Source organism: Rhododendron vialii, chromosome 3a (genome assembly GCF_030253575.1).
Source record: "Rhododendron vialii isolate Sample 1 chromosome 3a, ASM3025357v1".
Lineage (NCBI taxonomy): Eukaryota > Viridiplantae > Streptophyta > Magnoliopsida > Ericales > Ericaceae > Rhododendron > Rhododendron vialii.
Window position 1 is genome coordinate 26,129,968 of NC_080559.1, and position 16,244 is coordinate 26,146,211.

General features: G+C 37.5%; 1 protein-coding gene across 2 annotated transcripts; it reads right to left on the reverse strand.

Annotated features, from left to right (window-relative positions):
• Window positions 1-990: 990 nt before the first annotated feature.
• Window positions 991-6,180, reverse strand: LOC131319478 (hexose carrier protein HEX6-like). 2 transcript variants are annotated; one of them, XM_058349729.1, is made up of 4 exons: window positions 5,641-5,774; window positions 4,316-4,757; window positions 2,826-3,148; window positions 991-2,500 (listed from the first exon to the last, which is right to left on the reverse strand). In XM_058349729.1, exons 2-4 carry the CDS (start codon window positions 4,443-4,445, stop codon window positions 1,424-1,426), a joined length of 1,530 nt encoding a protein of 509 aa, XP_058205712.1. In that variant the 5' UTR covers window positions 4,446-4,757; window positions 5,641-5,774; the 3' UTR covers window positions 991-1,423. The 2 variants fall into 2 exon arrangements, with proteins under 2 accessions (XP_058205712.1, XP_058205711.1); XM_058349728.1 differs by lacking the exon at window positions 4,316-4,757 and having other exon boundaries at window positions 5,641-6,180.
• Window positions 6,181-16,244: the final 10,064 nt, after the last annotated feature.

The following is a 16,244-nucleotide window of genomic DNA, read 5'->3' on the forward strand; positions in this document are numbered from 1 at the left end:
ATTTTTATGAGGCCTGAGACTAAATATGAGAACGCATGAGGCCCGAGACTAAATATGAGAACTCCACAACAATGTGTGATAGAAAAATGTTTAGGGCACCATCACGTGGTGCCCCAAGAGCACTGAATAATCTCCTCCATGTTAATGAGAATTTAAAGCACTTGTGAAAATAGAGTGCTGCTAATGGTATTGACGAGATTTCCACCGAAATCGTATCGACGGCCGCGCCGGGCCGTCTCCGGCTACCGGACGACCGATCTGAGCCATCAAAAATTCTAAAAAAAAAAACCGAGGGATACATATATACACGAAAAAAAGGGTGCTTGATCAAGCACCCTACACACATCGGATGCCGTTGATTCCCGCGTGGGCCCCCTCGATTTTATACATATATACACGAAAAAAAGGGTGCTTGATCAAGCACCCTACACACATCGGATGCCGTTGATTCCCGCGAAGGCCTCCTCGGTTTTTTTTTTAGAATTTTTGGACGGCTAGGATTAGCCGTCTGGTGGCCGGAGACAGCCCGGCGCGGCTGTCGATACGATTTCAGTGGAAATCTCGTCGGTACGATTAGACTTTTCGTGTGAAAAAATGCATACTTTTCCTAGAAGTGGCGTGAACGTAAGAAACGCTTGTTAGTCTTGTTCCAAAACTTGGTTTTTTAGAAATATATATGGGCCCAGTGGGAGTAGAGGGATAGAGAAAGAGAAGGACAAAAAGCCACTCCACAAGCCTGATAATTCAAACAACTAAAATGATCAATATTCAATCGTGGTCACTCCACAGTCCACACTCATTGTAGACTATGTCCGATTCTGATTCTCGTATCGGAAATGACATGCACATAGACGGAAATGACATGCACATAGACCCCGACCGTAGCTGGCTACATAGCAATAAGATGTGGGTTCTACGTGCATCGGACGACTACGGAGCCATCTCTGATCGGTGTCTATGTATGTAGTCATAAACTGTGTACTCATATACTGTGCAAACTATAACTCAGATTTCTAAAATTGACTTTTAAGTCAACACAACAAAGAGTTGATATAGATCTAATAACTATTGGTTCAGATTTCAGAATATGATACATTATTTCTTCAACTGTACAGGCCATTGAATGGAACAGCAATTGAATCCGAACAATAGAGTGAGGATTTTATCTGCTAGAAGAGGATCCTTTCGGGAGTGGACAGGACATTTAGGACTATTGTGTGACTTTTCCGGGCCTACTTTGATGATTAGAACCCTTTAATCCTTAGAGCTCGTCAAAATGGTATGATTAATACTCTCGGCGAGCTCTACAAAGTGAAAGTTTGGATCATTAAAGTAGGTAGGGAAGGACCCACATAGGTCAACAAGACCGTTCAATCCACAAAAGGACTGGAGAGGATCCTCTTCTCCATCTACCGTTCCCATCTCATTCTTTTTCGTCCACTTTGCTAACTTGATACTCCTGCCCCACAATTCGTTTCCAAAACCAGTGTTCCCTCCACACTCTATCCATCTGCTCAATCGGCACATTCTTAGTCTCAGGCAAAAACAGGTAAACAAACACGGTCATCACCGCAACCCATCCCCCAAAAAAGAAGAAACTCCCAGACTTGAAGTGGCAAAGCATGGCCAGAAAAGTTTGAGCAATGATGAAAGTGAAGAGAAAGCTCACTGCCACAGTGATACTTTGCCCGGATGATCGTATCTCCAGCGGGAAAATTTCACTCGGGATTAAAAACCCCAATGGACCCCACGACAAGGAGAACCCTGAAACATAAGTGCATATAAAAATTAGCACCGCAAAACCATTCACTTTGCTCAAACCGCCATGGCCCCCAAGCTGAGTTGCCATTATACTTCCAACTATAATCTGGGAAATGAGCATTTGTATTCCACCAACCATAAGCAGAACTCTTCGACCAAATTTATCCACTATCAACATTGATAGTAAGGTTCCGCAAATGCCTACAACCCCAGTCGCAACTGTTGACATGAGTGAGGCACTTTCACCTAGGCCTATAGTCCGAAAGATGACAGGAGCATAGAAGCCGACAACATTGATCCCAGTTACTTGCTGGAATAATGGTATAGCAATTGCCATGACAAATTGAGGCCTATATTTTGTCTCTAGGATTTTCCAAAATGGGTTTTCGATGGTTTTGGACATTTCGCTTGCTTTTATCAGATCATCGAGTTCTGCCTGTACGTCTTCAGTGCCTCTAACTCGTTGTAGCATTAGCTTGGCTTTTTGATGATTGTTGCTCCGCTGAATTAGGCTGATGGGTGTCTCTGAAAGGAAAAGGGCTCCTAGGGTTAGGAGTGCAGCAGGGACTGCCCCCATGCCAAGGGAAACTCTCCACCCCCATCCGCCCTTGATTTTTTCAGTGCTATAATTGATAAGGTTAGCCGAGAGAACACCAATGCCAAGGCTCAAGTGGAATCCATTGTTGATTGCTCCTCTATGTCTGAATGGAGCCATCTCTGAGAGATATAGCGGGACTGACTGCACGACAAGCATAGGAGTATGAAATGTAAAACCAAATGTATACTTGAGGTGAAAAGGGAAAAAACATCTAGTCGTTTCATGACTCTCATTGTTATCCTGCCTTTCTATTTGAGTAGGTTTGTGATATATTTCTGCATCCTTGGGTAGGATATACTGACAATACTATCATTACGCAACGCTTCTTGATAACGCGACGGACTAGGAATACAAGAGCAATAGAGGCAAATTGGTAAAAGTAAGAGACCCTTCTGCATATTGGCACTTTCTTTTTCACTTCCCACCAATTGATGAATGTCAACTGGAAGGGAGATTAGCTAATTACCTGGTTTGCAAAGCCAATCCCAACACCAAGCAAGATGCGGCCAAGTATTAGTGTATACAGATTGAAAGCTGCACCGCCAAGAGCTGAACCAGCTAGGAAAGCAACCCCTCCAACAAGAATTGATGGCTTGCGCCCACAGGCTATGGTGACTGATGAGGCGAAAAAGGAAGCAATAAGGCCAGCCACATACAAGGAGGATGTGAATAAGGTCAACAATTGGCTGTCATATTTGCAGTAGTTGCTTATCTCAGTGTCTTCTTTCATCTTCGTGTACACCTCTGGAAAGAATCTCTTCAGAAATGGCTCCATGGAGGTGACTCCACCTTTACATTTAGTCTCAGAAGTTAACAAATTTGTTTCATCATTTTCATACAAGCATTATAAATCTAGCAATTCTTCAACACATCAACTATAACCGGAAAAACTACAAAAGCTTAATGCAGTGTTATTAGTGGTTGGCATAGTGTCATATTCGAGTCGTGTCATTTCAAGTTTTGCGTCCTTTCGGGTTTGTGTCAAAACACATGTTAACATTTACGTGTCATATAACTCAACACTAACCCGACTTCCTCAAAATCGTGTTGTGTTTAGTAGACACTGCTAAGACCTTAAGTTAAGTATGTACATAAAATTATCCTAGCAATGTTGCGCATGAACAACTTATTTAATCCAATAACAACAATGAGGACATTTGCAATAACATCATAATCATATGAACAATAAAACCACAAAAATTAGTCAACAATAACCAAATCATGACATTGAAAAATGCCTTAACCCACAACCAGACATAAGTCTCAAATTAGATGTTTTTGTATGGTTTTTTGCTAAAGCAATAAAAAGGCACCAACAATTATAGAATAAGTCTGAATCTAAATTGTAAACTAAAAGCCTAGGCCCAAATAATGGAAGAATAATTCTAATCAGATTGAAATCATAGAGAGTACTTCTTGATCATTTCTACTAACTCAAAGTCCCAATTCGAATTCCACAAAAGATGCCTATCCAAAACTCCAATCCGAACAACAACCAAATTCTGTGATTGGTTGTAATGTGCTTGTCTCGTCTTTCTAAAATTACATGTTTTCCTATAACAATTGACCAAACATGATTTTGGAAAATTAAATCTTCTGCTGATTGGGGAATTCAAAAAAATCAAAATTAATCTAAAAGAAAACACAAGTACGGGCTATTGGTTGGCATTGCCACATCATGTTGTGTCAGGTCGTGTTTGAGTCCGAGACAAACCACTAACTTTGTGTTGGGTTTGTGTCGTGTATACGGGTGTGTCCGGAATTCTCACCACTTAGTGTAATCAATTAGGTAAGTAGGAGCAAATACATGACACCATCCAACTAGTTCTCACATAATCCCAAAAGGAATAACATTTTTTTGTTAACTGAAGGAATGTTTTCTGTATAATGAAACTAATAGTACATAATTTGTGATCTTCACGTGGAGAAGAAAGCTGAAAGACTAGCAAGAGAAACCTGAAATTCCAATATCGTAGCCAAATAGAATTCCTCCTGTTGCAGCCATCATGCAAGATAACACAACAAAAGAGGTCATCCTGCCATTGTATCCCCCACCCTCGCTTGCTATTGACATTCCCACTGCCATAGCTTCCACCAAGCTTCTCTCCCTTTTTCTCACTCGCAGTAATAGACAGAGAGAGAAACAACCACAAAAAGCTGTTAAAGAGTGGAAGATAGAGCAATCCCACCCCTTGACTACTAAAGATCAGTATCACTCTGTGGAATATGTGGGCTATTATGGTTGGAATGTCGCACATCAATTGGAAATAGAGAGCGTGTGGGGCTGAATATAGAATTTGGGAGACTTGTAGTTGTAGCCTTATGGGCTTTAGTGATCAGTTTGGGAGACTTGTAAATGCAGCCATATGGGCTTCACTATCAAAGACTTGGACATTTTCTAACAGAACAAAACATGATTTGACTAAACTAAGGAAAACATAATCCGAACAGTGAGAAGTTCTTTGAACCAATATAATTCTGAAGTTGAAGTAATCATCCTGATAACTAAACATACCCCACAATAGATCGGGTGAGATTCTCTTATAATTTTCCAGAGAACTTATTTTTCAGTAACTAAGAATAAATCAATGATAGTAAAAATGTTCTGAGAAAAATAAACTTTTGTAACTTTGGCCAAAATAGCTGATTGAAGGAATCACATATAATTCTGAGGTGGAAGTCTGTTCCATCATACATTCTCAGTTTGATATCACCTAAGCGCTATCAACTCTTGTGAGGGCCGGCCCATATGGACTTTGTCTCGGGTTTATCGGGCCCCTGCCAGTGGAAGCAGGATTGATTGATCGAAGTTCGCGCAAGTTGGCCCGTGTAAACTGGCCCGGACATAAGGAATAAAAAATAATAATACTCCGCATGGACCATGATGTACGTGCTTTAACGCCAACCAAGTAAGCTTATGTCTGGCTCAAGTTATGCAACGCAAAGGCTTCTACAACAAAGAAAAGGGAAAAGATCGTTTAAAGTTCCCATTTTATTTCACTTATACAAAGGCTAGCACTTAATTTCTACTAACACCCAACATAAACCCTAAACCGTCCCACATCAAACGAAGATTCACACTGTCACACATATCCAAGCACAGAAAAAAGAACAGATTCGCAGTGTTCATCAAATTCAGCACTTAACGATCGCACAACTATCCAAAAGAATTACAAGAAAATATAACGACAGCAAAATCTGGAAATGATCGCAAGGGCTGGACAAATCATATGTAACGTCGAAATTCGAAGCAAGTGAAAGTTAAGAGAGAAGAGAATTACGAAGACACAGAGGCCGCGAGACACATGCGGAGACGCAATGCGGGTAGTTCGAGTACGGGTCCTGAAGCCGGTATCTTCTCGGTGTTCTTCTTCTGCTCCATAGTTCCTTAATTGCTCGAATTACTTGGCCGGAAATTTTGGAAGCCTCGCAGAGCTCCGGGGAACTTCGATTTGAACACCGCGACGAGAGGGGCGTTGTAATTGTGCGCGCCCAGAGAGTGAGAGTGGGGATGGCAATGGAGCGGGTTGGAGTGAATTCGTAGTCTCCATTCCCCGCCCCGCTCTTTATTTGTCGGGTCCGGCTCATCTCCTGTCCAAATCACCATTGTACAGTCTAGATCGGGATTGTCTGGTAAATTTAATTGTTTGAATTTTCTCGTACAATTTTACTTGTGAGAAATACTTCCAACATGTTGATTACAGCAAATGAATGATCCCGCAGAACTGTCTCTACCAATCCAAAATCTGGCTCGGAGAAGAACCATTTCCTTATTCGTCGTTCTCCCATCTCCCATCCCTCTCTTCTCTCTCACTCTCCGGGAGGGTTGAAGTGTTATGACCACTAATTATATATACCTAGTAGTAATTTTCAAGGACATTTTCGTTTGGAAAATATCCAAACAGGACCAAACTAGTGATATTTGCCCTAACAACAAGCAGTCATGTAATTTATGCGTTCCAGCTGGGTAACATTTATGGATGGTGAGGCTAGTTTAGGCGCTTTCAAAGTTGAGGGAATGTGTGAAAAAAATGCATAGATGAGTGGGTGTTCATTATTAAATTTAACAACAGAGAATTGGTCCAAAGTCCAAAATTAGGTGCTTATTGGGCCATTTAGTATACGTTTGGATTTTATACGCCTTATGATCCATTAACTCAAAAGTATTTGAGTTTAAAGTCCTTGATTGGACAAAAATGCCCGTATTCCTTCTCCCTCTCGCGCTCGCACCTCTCTCCTCTCCTGTGAGCACCTCTCTCCTCTCGTGTGAGCGGAGCTCGTAACAGTTCGTGTACAACTAGTGATACGAAGGTTCTGCAAATACCCACAACCCCGGTCACCACCGTTGACATGAGTGAGGCACTTTCACCCAGGCCCATAGTTCGGAAGATCACAGGATCACAGGAATTGACAACGTTGATCCCAATAATTTGCTAGAAGAATGATATACGCTATTGCCATGAAAAAATGAGGCCTATATTTTGTCTCTAGGATTTTCCGATACGATTGGAAATCAAAATTCGTTGATGGCCTACCACATTTCTTTGCAGAGAAAATTAGGAAAAAGTTAAGAGACCAAAATAATGGTACAACAATCATTTATGATAATTATACTTATGGGCAATTGATATCCATAATAATACAGGAAGGCTTAACTTTGTGTAACGACATAAAATTACACAACCAGTTAAAAAAGCAACACTTAACTGGTAAACAAGAATTAGGTCAATTTTGCGACCAATTTGGTTATGATATGACTAAATATCCAAAACCAACTACTAGGAAACATAGTAATAAAACTACAAGGAAAAATTCTAAAAGAAAGTCTTATAATAAGAAAAATAAGGCTGAACAATCTGGCACAAAAGAATCTATTTTCAAGAAGCAGAATAATAAATCTAAAAGGAAAGTAACAGCTAAATGCTTCAAGTGTGAAAAAAATAGGACATTATGCTAATAAATGTAAGACTAAGAAAAAGCTTAATAAGCTTCAAATAGATGAAGGGTTAAAACAACAGCTCTTCAAATTGCTTTTGGATTCAAGTGAATCAGATTCTTCAGATGAAGAACCAAAAGATCAGGTGAATGATATTTCTGATGAAGAAGAAGACACTTCTTCCGATTCAGAAGATGACGAAAATCCTGATAATTGTAATTGCAATAATCTTGAATGTTCAACTTCCAGTAATTACTGGAAAGCAATAGTAGAGATGAATGGTCTCAGTATCAATGTCTTATATGATAAACAACAGGGTTTATTAGATGAGTACTGCTATTGGTACCGACGGTACCGTAGGGAAAATGCACCGACGGCCGTCTCCGGCCACCGGACCACCGATCCGAGCTGTCCAAAATTTTTAAAAAATAAAACCGAGTGGGCCCACGCAAGAATCAATGGCATCCGAGGTGTGTAGGGTACTTGATCCGAGCACCCCTTTTTAGTGTATATACACGTATATACAAATATACACGAAAAATGGGTGCTCGGATCAAGTACCCTACACATCTCGGATGCCATTGATTCTCGTGTGGGCCCACTCGGTTTTATTTTTTAAAAATTTTGGACGGCTCGGATCGGCTGTCTGGTGGCCGGAGACGGCAGTCAGGTGGCCGTCGGTGCATTTTCCCTATGGTACCGTCGGTACCAATAGGATTTCTGTTATTAGATATCATAATCAAATTGATAATCTTCAGTTAAAAATAAAAATAATAGAAACATGCATATCTAAGGAAGAAGAAGAGGAAACTAGACCTCAAATTCCCAATGAGACTTATAGTCCAAAAAATGTGTTAGATAGATTAGAACAGGTTGATAGTGACAAACCTGTTACAATTCCTGATCTTAAGAGTGAGATTAATATTTTGAAAACAGAAATAATGCTGTTAAAATCATTCCAAAATAAACCTACTAAAGAAATACAAGAGATGAATCAAAAGCTTATTTCTTTGGAAAAAGGTAGCACAGGACAAAAGTGAGGATTCTAATTATTTAAATCTTAGTAACAACATAGTCTACCAAAAATGGCATGTAAGGGTAAACTTGGTAATACAAAAGGAATATACTATCAACAATATTATTGCTTTAGTTGATAGTGGAGCGGATATGAATTGTATTCAAGAGGGAATAGTTCCAACCCAATATTTTGAGAAAACCTCTCAAAGTCTCACTAATGCAAGTGGGTCAAAAATGATGATCAAATATAAATTGAATAATATTTACATCTGCAATAAAAGAATTTGTTTGGAAACAACTTTTCTTTGTATAAGAAATCTCTAACAAGAATTGATCGTAGGAACTCCTTTCCTAGCAATGTTAATGCCAACGCAAACCAGTACTGCTGGAATAACTGCCCATATCGATGGTAATGAAATATTCTTTGAATTCGTGTCCCTACCTGTTTACAAAGAAATAAATGACATTATGAGAAAAATCTCTAATAAAGATAAACAAATAAATTTTCTTCAAAAAGAAATTCAAATTATGGGAATCGAAGAAACACTTCAGAAACCTATTCTGAAAGAAAAAATTTCTCAAATCCAAAAAGATTTCAATAGAGAGATCTGTAGTGATATTCCAAATGCTTTTTGGGATAGAAAGAAATACATTGTTTCACTTCCCTATGAAATGTATTTTGATGAAAGGAAAATTCCTACTAAAGCAAGACCTTTTCAAATGAAACAAGAATATTTAAAAATGTGTCAAGAAGAAATTGACAGTCTACTAAATAAGCAACTTATCAGGAAAAGCTACTCTCCATAGAGTTGTACAACTTTTTATGTTAATAAGAATGCTGAGAAGGAACGAAGTGTTCCCAGATTGGTTATTAATTATAAACCTCTTAATGAAGTTTTGATGTGGATAAGATATCCCATTCCTAATATAAAAAAAAGACCTGTTAGATAGGCTGAATAAAGCAGTCATCTTCTCCAAATTTGATTTGAAATTAGGATATTGGCAGATTCAGATTAAGGAATCTGATAGATATAAGACAGCTTTTACTGTCCCATTTGGTCATTATGAATGGAATGTAATGCCCTTTGGTCTGAAGAATGCATATTCAGAATTTCAAAATATTATGAATGATATTTTCTATCCATATGCTGAATTTGCTATTTGCTATATTGATGATGTTCTAATATTCTCCCAGAACATAGATCAGCATATTAAACATCTTAAAATTTTTAAAGATGTTATTAAAAGAAATGGTTTTGTTATTTCTGCTCCTAAGATGAAATTGTTTCAAACAAATGTCAGATTCTTAGGACACAATATCCATCCAGGGAAAATCATCCCTATTGATAGAAGCATAGAATTTGCTTCTAAATTCCTAATGAGTTAAGAGAAAAAACTCAATTGCAAAGATTTCTTGGAAGTTTTAATTACATAGGAGACTATTATGGGGAATTGGCTCAGGATTCTGCACCTTTGAACGAAAGGCTTAAGAAGAATCCTCCTCCATGGACAGAAAAGCATACCAAAGCTGTCCAAAAAATTAAATTAAAAGCAAAACAACTACCTTGTTTGGCAATTGCTAATCCAGAATGGAGGAAAATAGTGGAGACAGATGCCTCAATATTGGTTATGGTGGCATTTTGAAACAATATAACCCTAATACTTCTAAGGAAGAACTAGTCATATTCACTTCTGGACTTTTTAAGAATGCTCAGGTTAATTATAGCACGATAAAGAAAGAAATTATTTCTATTATTAAATGTATAAATAAATTTCAAGATGATTTGTTGAATCAACATTTCCTGTTAAAAGTAGACTGCAGTCCAGCAAAGCAAATTTTAAAACAAGATATTAAAAACCTTGCTTGAAAGCAAATTTTTGCTAGGTGGCAGTCGGAATTGTCTGCATTTGATTTTGATATAGAATATATAAAAGGAGAAAATAACTCTCTTCCTGATTTTCACTCGTGAATTTTTACAGGGTTAAATCAAGTACTACTGCAAATGGCACAAGAAAATTCAACAACAGAATCCTTTGTTAAGACGGCTTGCCCTTCCATAGGCCAATCTAGGCTAAAATTTATTATTGAAAAGGACAAGAAATTCAGGAAAGCCATGGACAGACATATCATGGCTAATAAGGAGCAATATTTCAGGAGATATCTCCCAACAAGATTTTACTTGAAAAGATGGATTAATGCTATGAAAGCCATTGGCCAATTCTATGAGGAATATGGCTATTCCGATGATGAGGAAGAAGATTTGATAGTCAATAACAGTTGGAATAAAAGAATACAACAAATTCAGAATAGACTGAATGCTTTATCTCGTGCATAACTTTGCAGATGAATAGACCACCAGATCGAGGACGTGGTCGAGGAAATAGTCCTCATGGTAGGGGTCAATCAAGGGTCACCCATGCTGATATTGAAGCCTACTTAAAGGCTAACAAACTACAATTCTCATCACTACAGGATGCTGCTACTTCATCATCTTCATCTCTTTCAATGAAGGAAGTGATACAGAATGAAGATATCTTCAAATCATTGAAGACCACCGAGACGGTTATGATCTTGGAATCAAAAGATGAACAATGGAGAAATGATCCTTGGGAAATTAAGTCCCAATATTTGGATACAATGGGTTATCCAATTCTTGAAGGAAAATTCAGATACATATATGAAGCAATACTCACAGAATCTGGGTCAGTGGAATTTAACCACACTTATGATAGCAAAATTGGTCAGAAGAGTCCAATTAGCTACAGTAAGGCCGTAATTAAGATGGTCATTCCAATACAAAAATGGGGAATTCACCCATCAAAATCAAAATCTCTGTCAATTAAGGCAGAAAATGGTGTTCAAATTCAATATAATTACTGGGATTATATTGAGGCTTGGACAAAAACCTTCTACTACCAAAACCAGCATAGAAAACATTCTTGGTTTCTAAAAATATGTCCAAAGCTGGCTGGACAAAATGAATTTCCAAATTGGTTTTATGAATGGTGGTATAAATTTGGACCTTTACAAGATTATTTGCCAAGTGAAATTCAGGAGGAAATAGAGCCCTTCTACAAATATTACTCCCAATTGAGGGGGATTATCCCAGAAAGAAAACTTTTTCTTGAAACTATGACAACTTTTGGTATCCCTTGGATTTGGAAATGGGATCTCCAAATTGGCACAAATCAATTGGGACTACCAATTCTCCAATGAACTTTCCAATACAGATGGTGGAAAGGCACAGATATGCAGAAGACTATCAACGATGTCAAAGCCAAAAACCAGGATTTAAGGCAACAATTGAAACAGAAGGAAAAGTTGTCCATCAAAAATCCATTTTTGGAAATTTCAGCTCAAATCAGGGCGAAAAATCCTTCTTTAACAGATGATGAAGTGGTAATAAAGACCATGGATTTTATGAAGGAGCAATTTCTCCAATTTGTTCACCAAGAAGCTGATGATGAGTCAATGGCGTCAGCAAAAAGCAATGAAGAAGATAATAATCCTTTTACTTGTCTGGCAGGGGAATCTCAAAACCCCTATGAAGACGAAGAAAACACTCCTACTTTGGGAGACTTTTGGGACAACATGACAGAAGTTATGACTGAAAGGCTGTCCTCTTCCAAAAAGGGAAAAGAAAAACACCAATAATTCATAATACTGCCAAACCAACTGTCGATGGCAAAGGACTCAATCAGGGAGTCGTAATAATGACACTTTCCTTTCAGTGAAGACTAATGTGACGATGGGGCCCCAGGTGTACCCAGCAGGAATCTTCATTTTAATTTGAGTGCAATTTGTATTTCATTTGAGTTTCATTTATTTTGCTTTTTGAGTCTATAAATAGTTGTAGTCTGTTTGTATACAGGTAGGTTTTGCAGGATTACCCTCTCTCTCTAAAATCCTAAGCTCTCCCATTCTCTCTTCCGCTATACTCTTCTCCTCCTTTCAGTTGTAATATTGGGCCGAAAAGTTGTAATATTGGCTTCGGCCCTCTAAATAATAAAGTCAATTTTCTGTTATTTGATCCTCTGTATTTGTTGGTATCAGAGCCAAGTAATGGCATAACTTAGCAGTTAGTGCAAATATGAATTATTTTAGCATGATGGAGCCTTAAATGTAAGAGAACATTATAGGTAGTGGTACGTCACCCAAGTCGCGTTCGGATTTGTCCGGCCATGAGGACCTGGTTAGGGTAATTTGGCCTTGCTCCGGTAAACCGTTGACAGACGTGCTATTTATAATGTTATCTTCCATTTAAAAAAAAAGGCAAAATCATGAGAAAAATAATTTATAAGTGCACTAACACAATCATCTCAAAATGAGAAGATTATTTAGATCCGATAATGATAGAATAAAAAATTCCGAATTAGTGGAATATGCCAATGTGCAAGAACAACTAAACCACTGGATAATCCCTCCAGTACGTCCATCAACAATTTATGGACGTGGTACATTTGAATTTAGGAGTACCTTGGCAATAAAAACCAAGGAAAAATCTGAGAGCATAGAACTCAATGATAAGATAATTAATCTTATGGAAAGAAATGATCTTCTTGCTCATATGCGAGATTATAATTATATCCATATTGGTTTGGTGCAAATTGCCCTTAAACCACTAACTCTGCTAGGTATGGATACTTGTCTTTGAGTAACCTTAAGAGATGGAAGGTGTAATAATTGGAGATCCTCAATAATGGGGGCTATAGAAACCAGTTTATGCCATGGTCCTGCTTACTTTAATACCTACCCTAATCTTACGATATCTTTAACAGATAGGAATATTGGTGAAGTCCTAAACTGTAGAATTCAGACTAGAGGATATGACTATTTATCAGGATCTGAGGTAATAGCCGTAGTTTATAGAATTTACTATAAAGTAATGAACACTCTTAATCCAAGGGTTCGTCAAATAGGACCCCCAGACCAAACTGTCTTAGTAGAGACTAATATGTTGACCTCTAATATTGCAACCAATAGATTAATTAATTGGGAGAAAATTACTTTTTCTGAAAATTGGACAATCACTAATGCTGTCCCTCCCAGACCAATAATCAATCAAATTGAACAAATAGTTCAAGGTAATGAGGGAACTGTCTCTGTTAATTTCAGAAGTTCAGAAAGATTCCTTAGGAGTAGTAGTTCAAGAAGTTTTTCTACTACCCAAATACCTTATAGGGTGAGTGTTCCACCTACTAGTAAGCACTCAACCTCAGAAATCCCAGAATTTAGGAATCTAGGCCCAATGGAGGATATTAACTTAGCTGGAATAAGAATATCCCAAAATCAAATTCCTCATGGAGTTTATAATGTTTCTCAAACAGTAGAATCACCTACTGCCGGTGAAGTGAATTTTTCTATTAATGACAATAATAGGACCCGAGATTAGAAAAGAAATAAATCAGGAATTTTACCAACCTAAATATAAAGAATTTAGGGAATGGTATTTCTCAAAATATAATGAGAACAAATTACAAAACTTTAAAAGGGAATTCTACGAGTGGCTTGAGTATTCCAAGAAAATAATACCTTTTACCCAATGGTTTTATAGAAAATATTTCACTGAGTTTGATAAATCCATAAATGTTATACAAGATTATCATAGAAATTGGAAAAGTTCTATGAATGTAACTATAATAAGGGTAGTTCATCCTCCTACTATTCCTTTATCTTTAGAAGGAAGTTCAGAATCTGAACCTTCTCTTGAAACAGTAGCGTTTATTAAACCTACAAATGCAGATATGAATAGTAAACTGCATAAGCAAAATAATTATACCAATCTCCACCTTAGTACCATTGGAGAACAATTGGTCCGAATAGTAGAACAAGTGAATAAAGACAAAAATAAGTTAAAAAGATAACTTTTTTTTTTCACTTTTTTTGTCTCTTTAAAAAAAATTGTAAGTTTCGATCAAAATTTTATACTTTTCCGATTTCTCTCGGAGAGACGAATCAATAAGTCACAAAAATTTGACGAAAAACTAACAAATGCGATTTTTTAAATAAAGATAAAAAAAATAAGTTAATATTCCACTTATAAAGCCAAATCCACCCTAAATAAGTCTAATAGGTAAGATGCTTGTGTAATGTATTTATGTTTAAAATGGAAATATAAAGCCAAATCCACCGTAAATAAGTCTAATAGGTAGGATGCCTGTGTAATTTATTTATTTTTAAAATGGAAATATGGAGCTCTTTCTAGAATTGATGACAAAACACAAAATGAAAATATTGGCTCATTTTAGAAGTGACAGAAGGCAAATTTCTAATTACTGTTTCAAATCTATCATATGGAAAATAGGTGCTCATCGTAAAAGTTTTCATTTATTGTGCTCATTTTATTAGTTTTCATTTGTGGTGCTCATTTTATAAGTGAGATGACAGAAGACAACTTTCTAATTACAGTTTCAAATATATATGGGAAGAAATATCGTGCAGAAGTTTTCATTGGGTGTTTGAGTGTTTCCACTAACAAAAACCATAAAAAAAATTAACGCATTTTTGCATTTCGTTTCCACTAACAAAAAATTGGTCGACAGAAACTGTTTTTACTATATTAACTCTACTCACAAACCATCAACAACTTATTCACTACTGAAAATAACTTGACATTTCTTAATAATTTATTTCATTACCGGAAACACCTAACAACTTCTCAACCGCAAATAAAATCTACAAATTTTTCACTACCGAAAACACTCCATAGAAATCCACCTACAACACCAGTAATATGAATCTTTAAAAATATGCAATATGGATCTTGTTTGATAGTTTTCGATTAGGTATATAATACAAAGTTTTAAAAACCGTTATAAATTAGGACATATGTAAAGAACAACTCGAGTAACAAAAAATGAAAAGAAAATGGGACGAAAGAAGTTTACCATGGTACTATAATTAGTATTTCGGAGCGGAATAAAAACGTGGGAATATTTGTTTTTTGACTTGAAATTTGAACTGCTCCGGAAAATTAACAAACAGATTTTAAATTAGGGAGGAGCGTACACTACTTAATTTTCTTGGACAGACGTGGCGCAATCAGAGCCCGTGAACTATGCATACTCGGTGGAACAGTTTTGTGACACGTGGTAAAATCGACAATGGGGTGAAACGTATCAGCGGCCAGTTCCAATCTTCGTCGAGAAACCAGCTATCTTTTCTCTCTCCTAACCCCCAAACCAAACCAAACCAAACCAACGACCAGTTCCAGTCTCTCACTACCCGACTCTAAGCTCGACTCTCTGTATCACCACCACCACCGCCTCCGATGCCGATCTCGAAGCCACCGACGCCGGTACGACGTCACCATCGCCATCGTCGCCTGCCAAAGCAACACAGACGCCACCACCGAAGCCACCCTCTCTGTCTCTTGCTCTCTCTCTCAAGGTGAACTCCTGGTCACTTCACCCTTTAAGAAATGTACTATGTCTCCTTGTAGTTGTAATCTTCTCCATTTTGTTCATGTTTTGGAAAACCCCCAAATCTCAAATTAGGGTTTTCTTTATGAGAATGATGGACAGAGTACATATTCTCCTAATAGTTATCATTTTCTTAATTTTCGATTACATTCTGGGATTTAAAAATGATACTCACCTTTCATGTTTTGATTTGCGGTTTATGAGATATTTACCGTTGTTGAACGCCTTATATTTTTGACCGAACTGGTGATCAACTTGCAATCTACTTCAATCGACAGAGTCCAGCTACCGAGGTGGACTAGTTGTTGGATACGTTTCGTACTCCCTTTTAGGGTTTGTTTGGGACGAATAACTCATTAAATCAATTATTACTCCCATTGAGGCCTCATATTCTTCCTCCAAACAAACAACCCTTTAGGGCCTGCTTGGATGGAGTGAAAAGAGGAGGGGAAAAATAAGAGGGGTATATGGAGAGAGGCCCACCCGTTTTCTCCCGTTTGGCATCCCAGT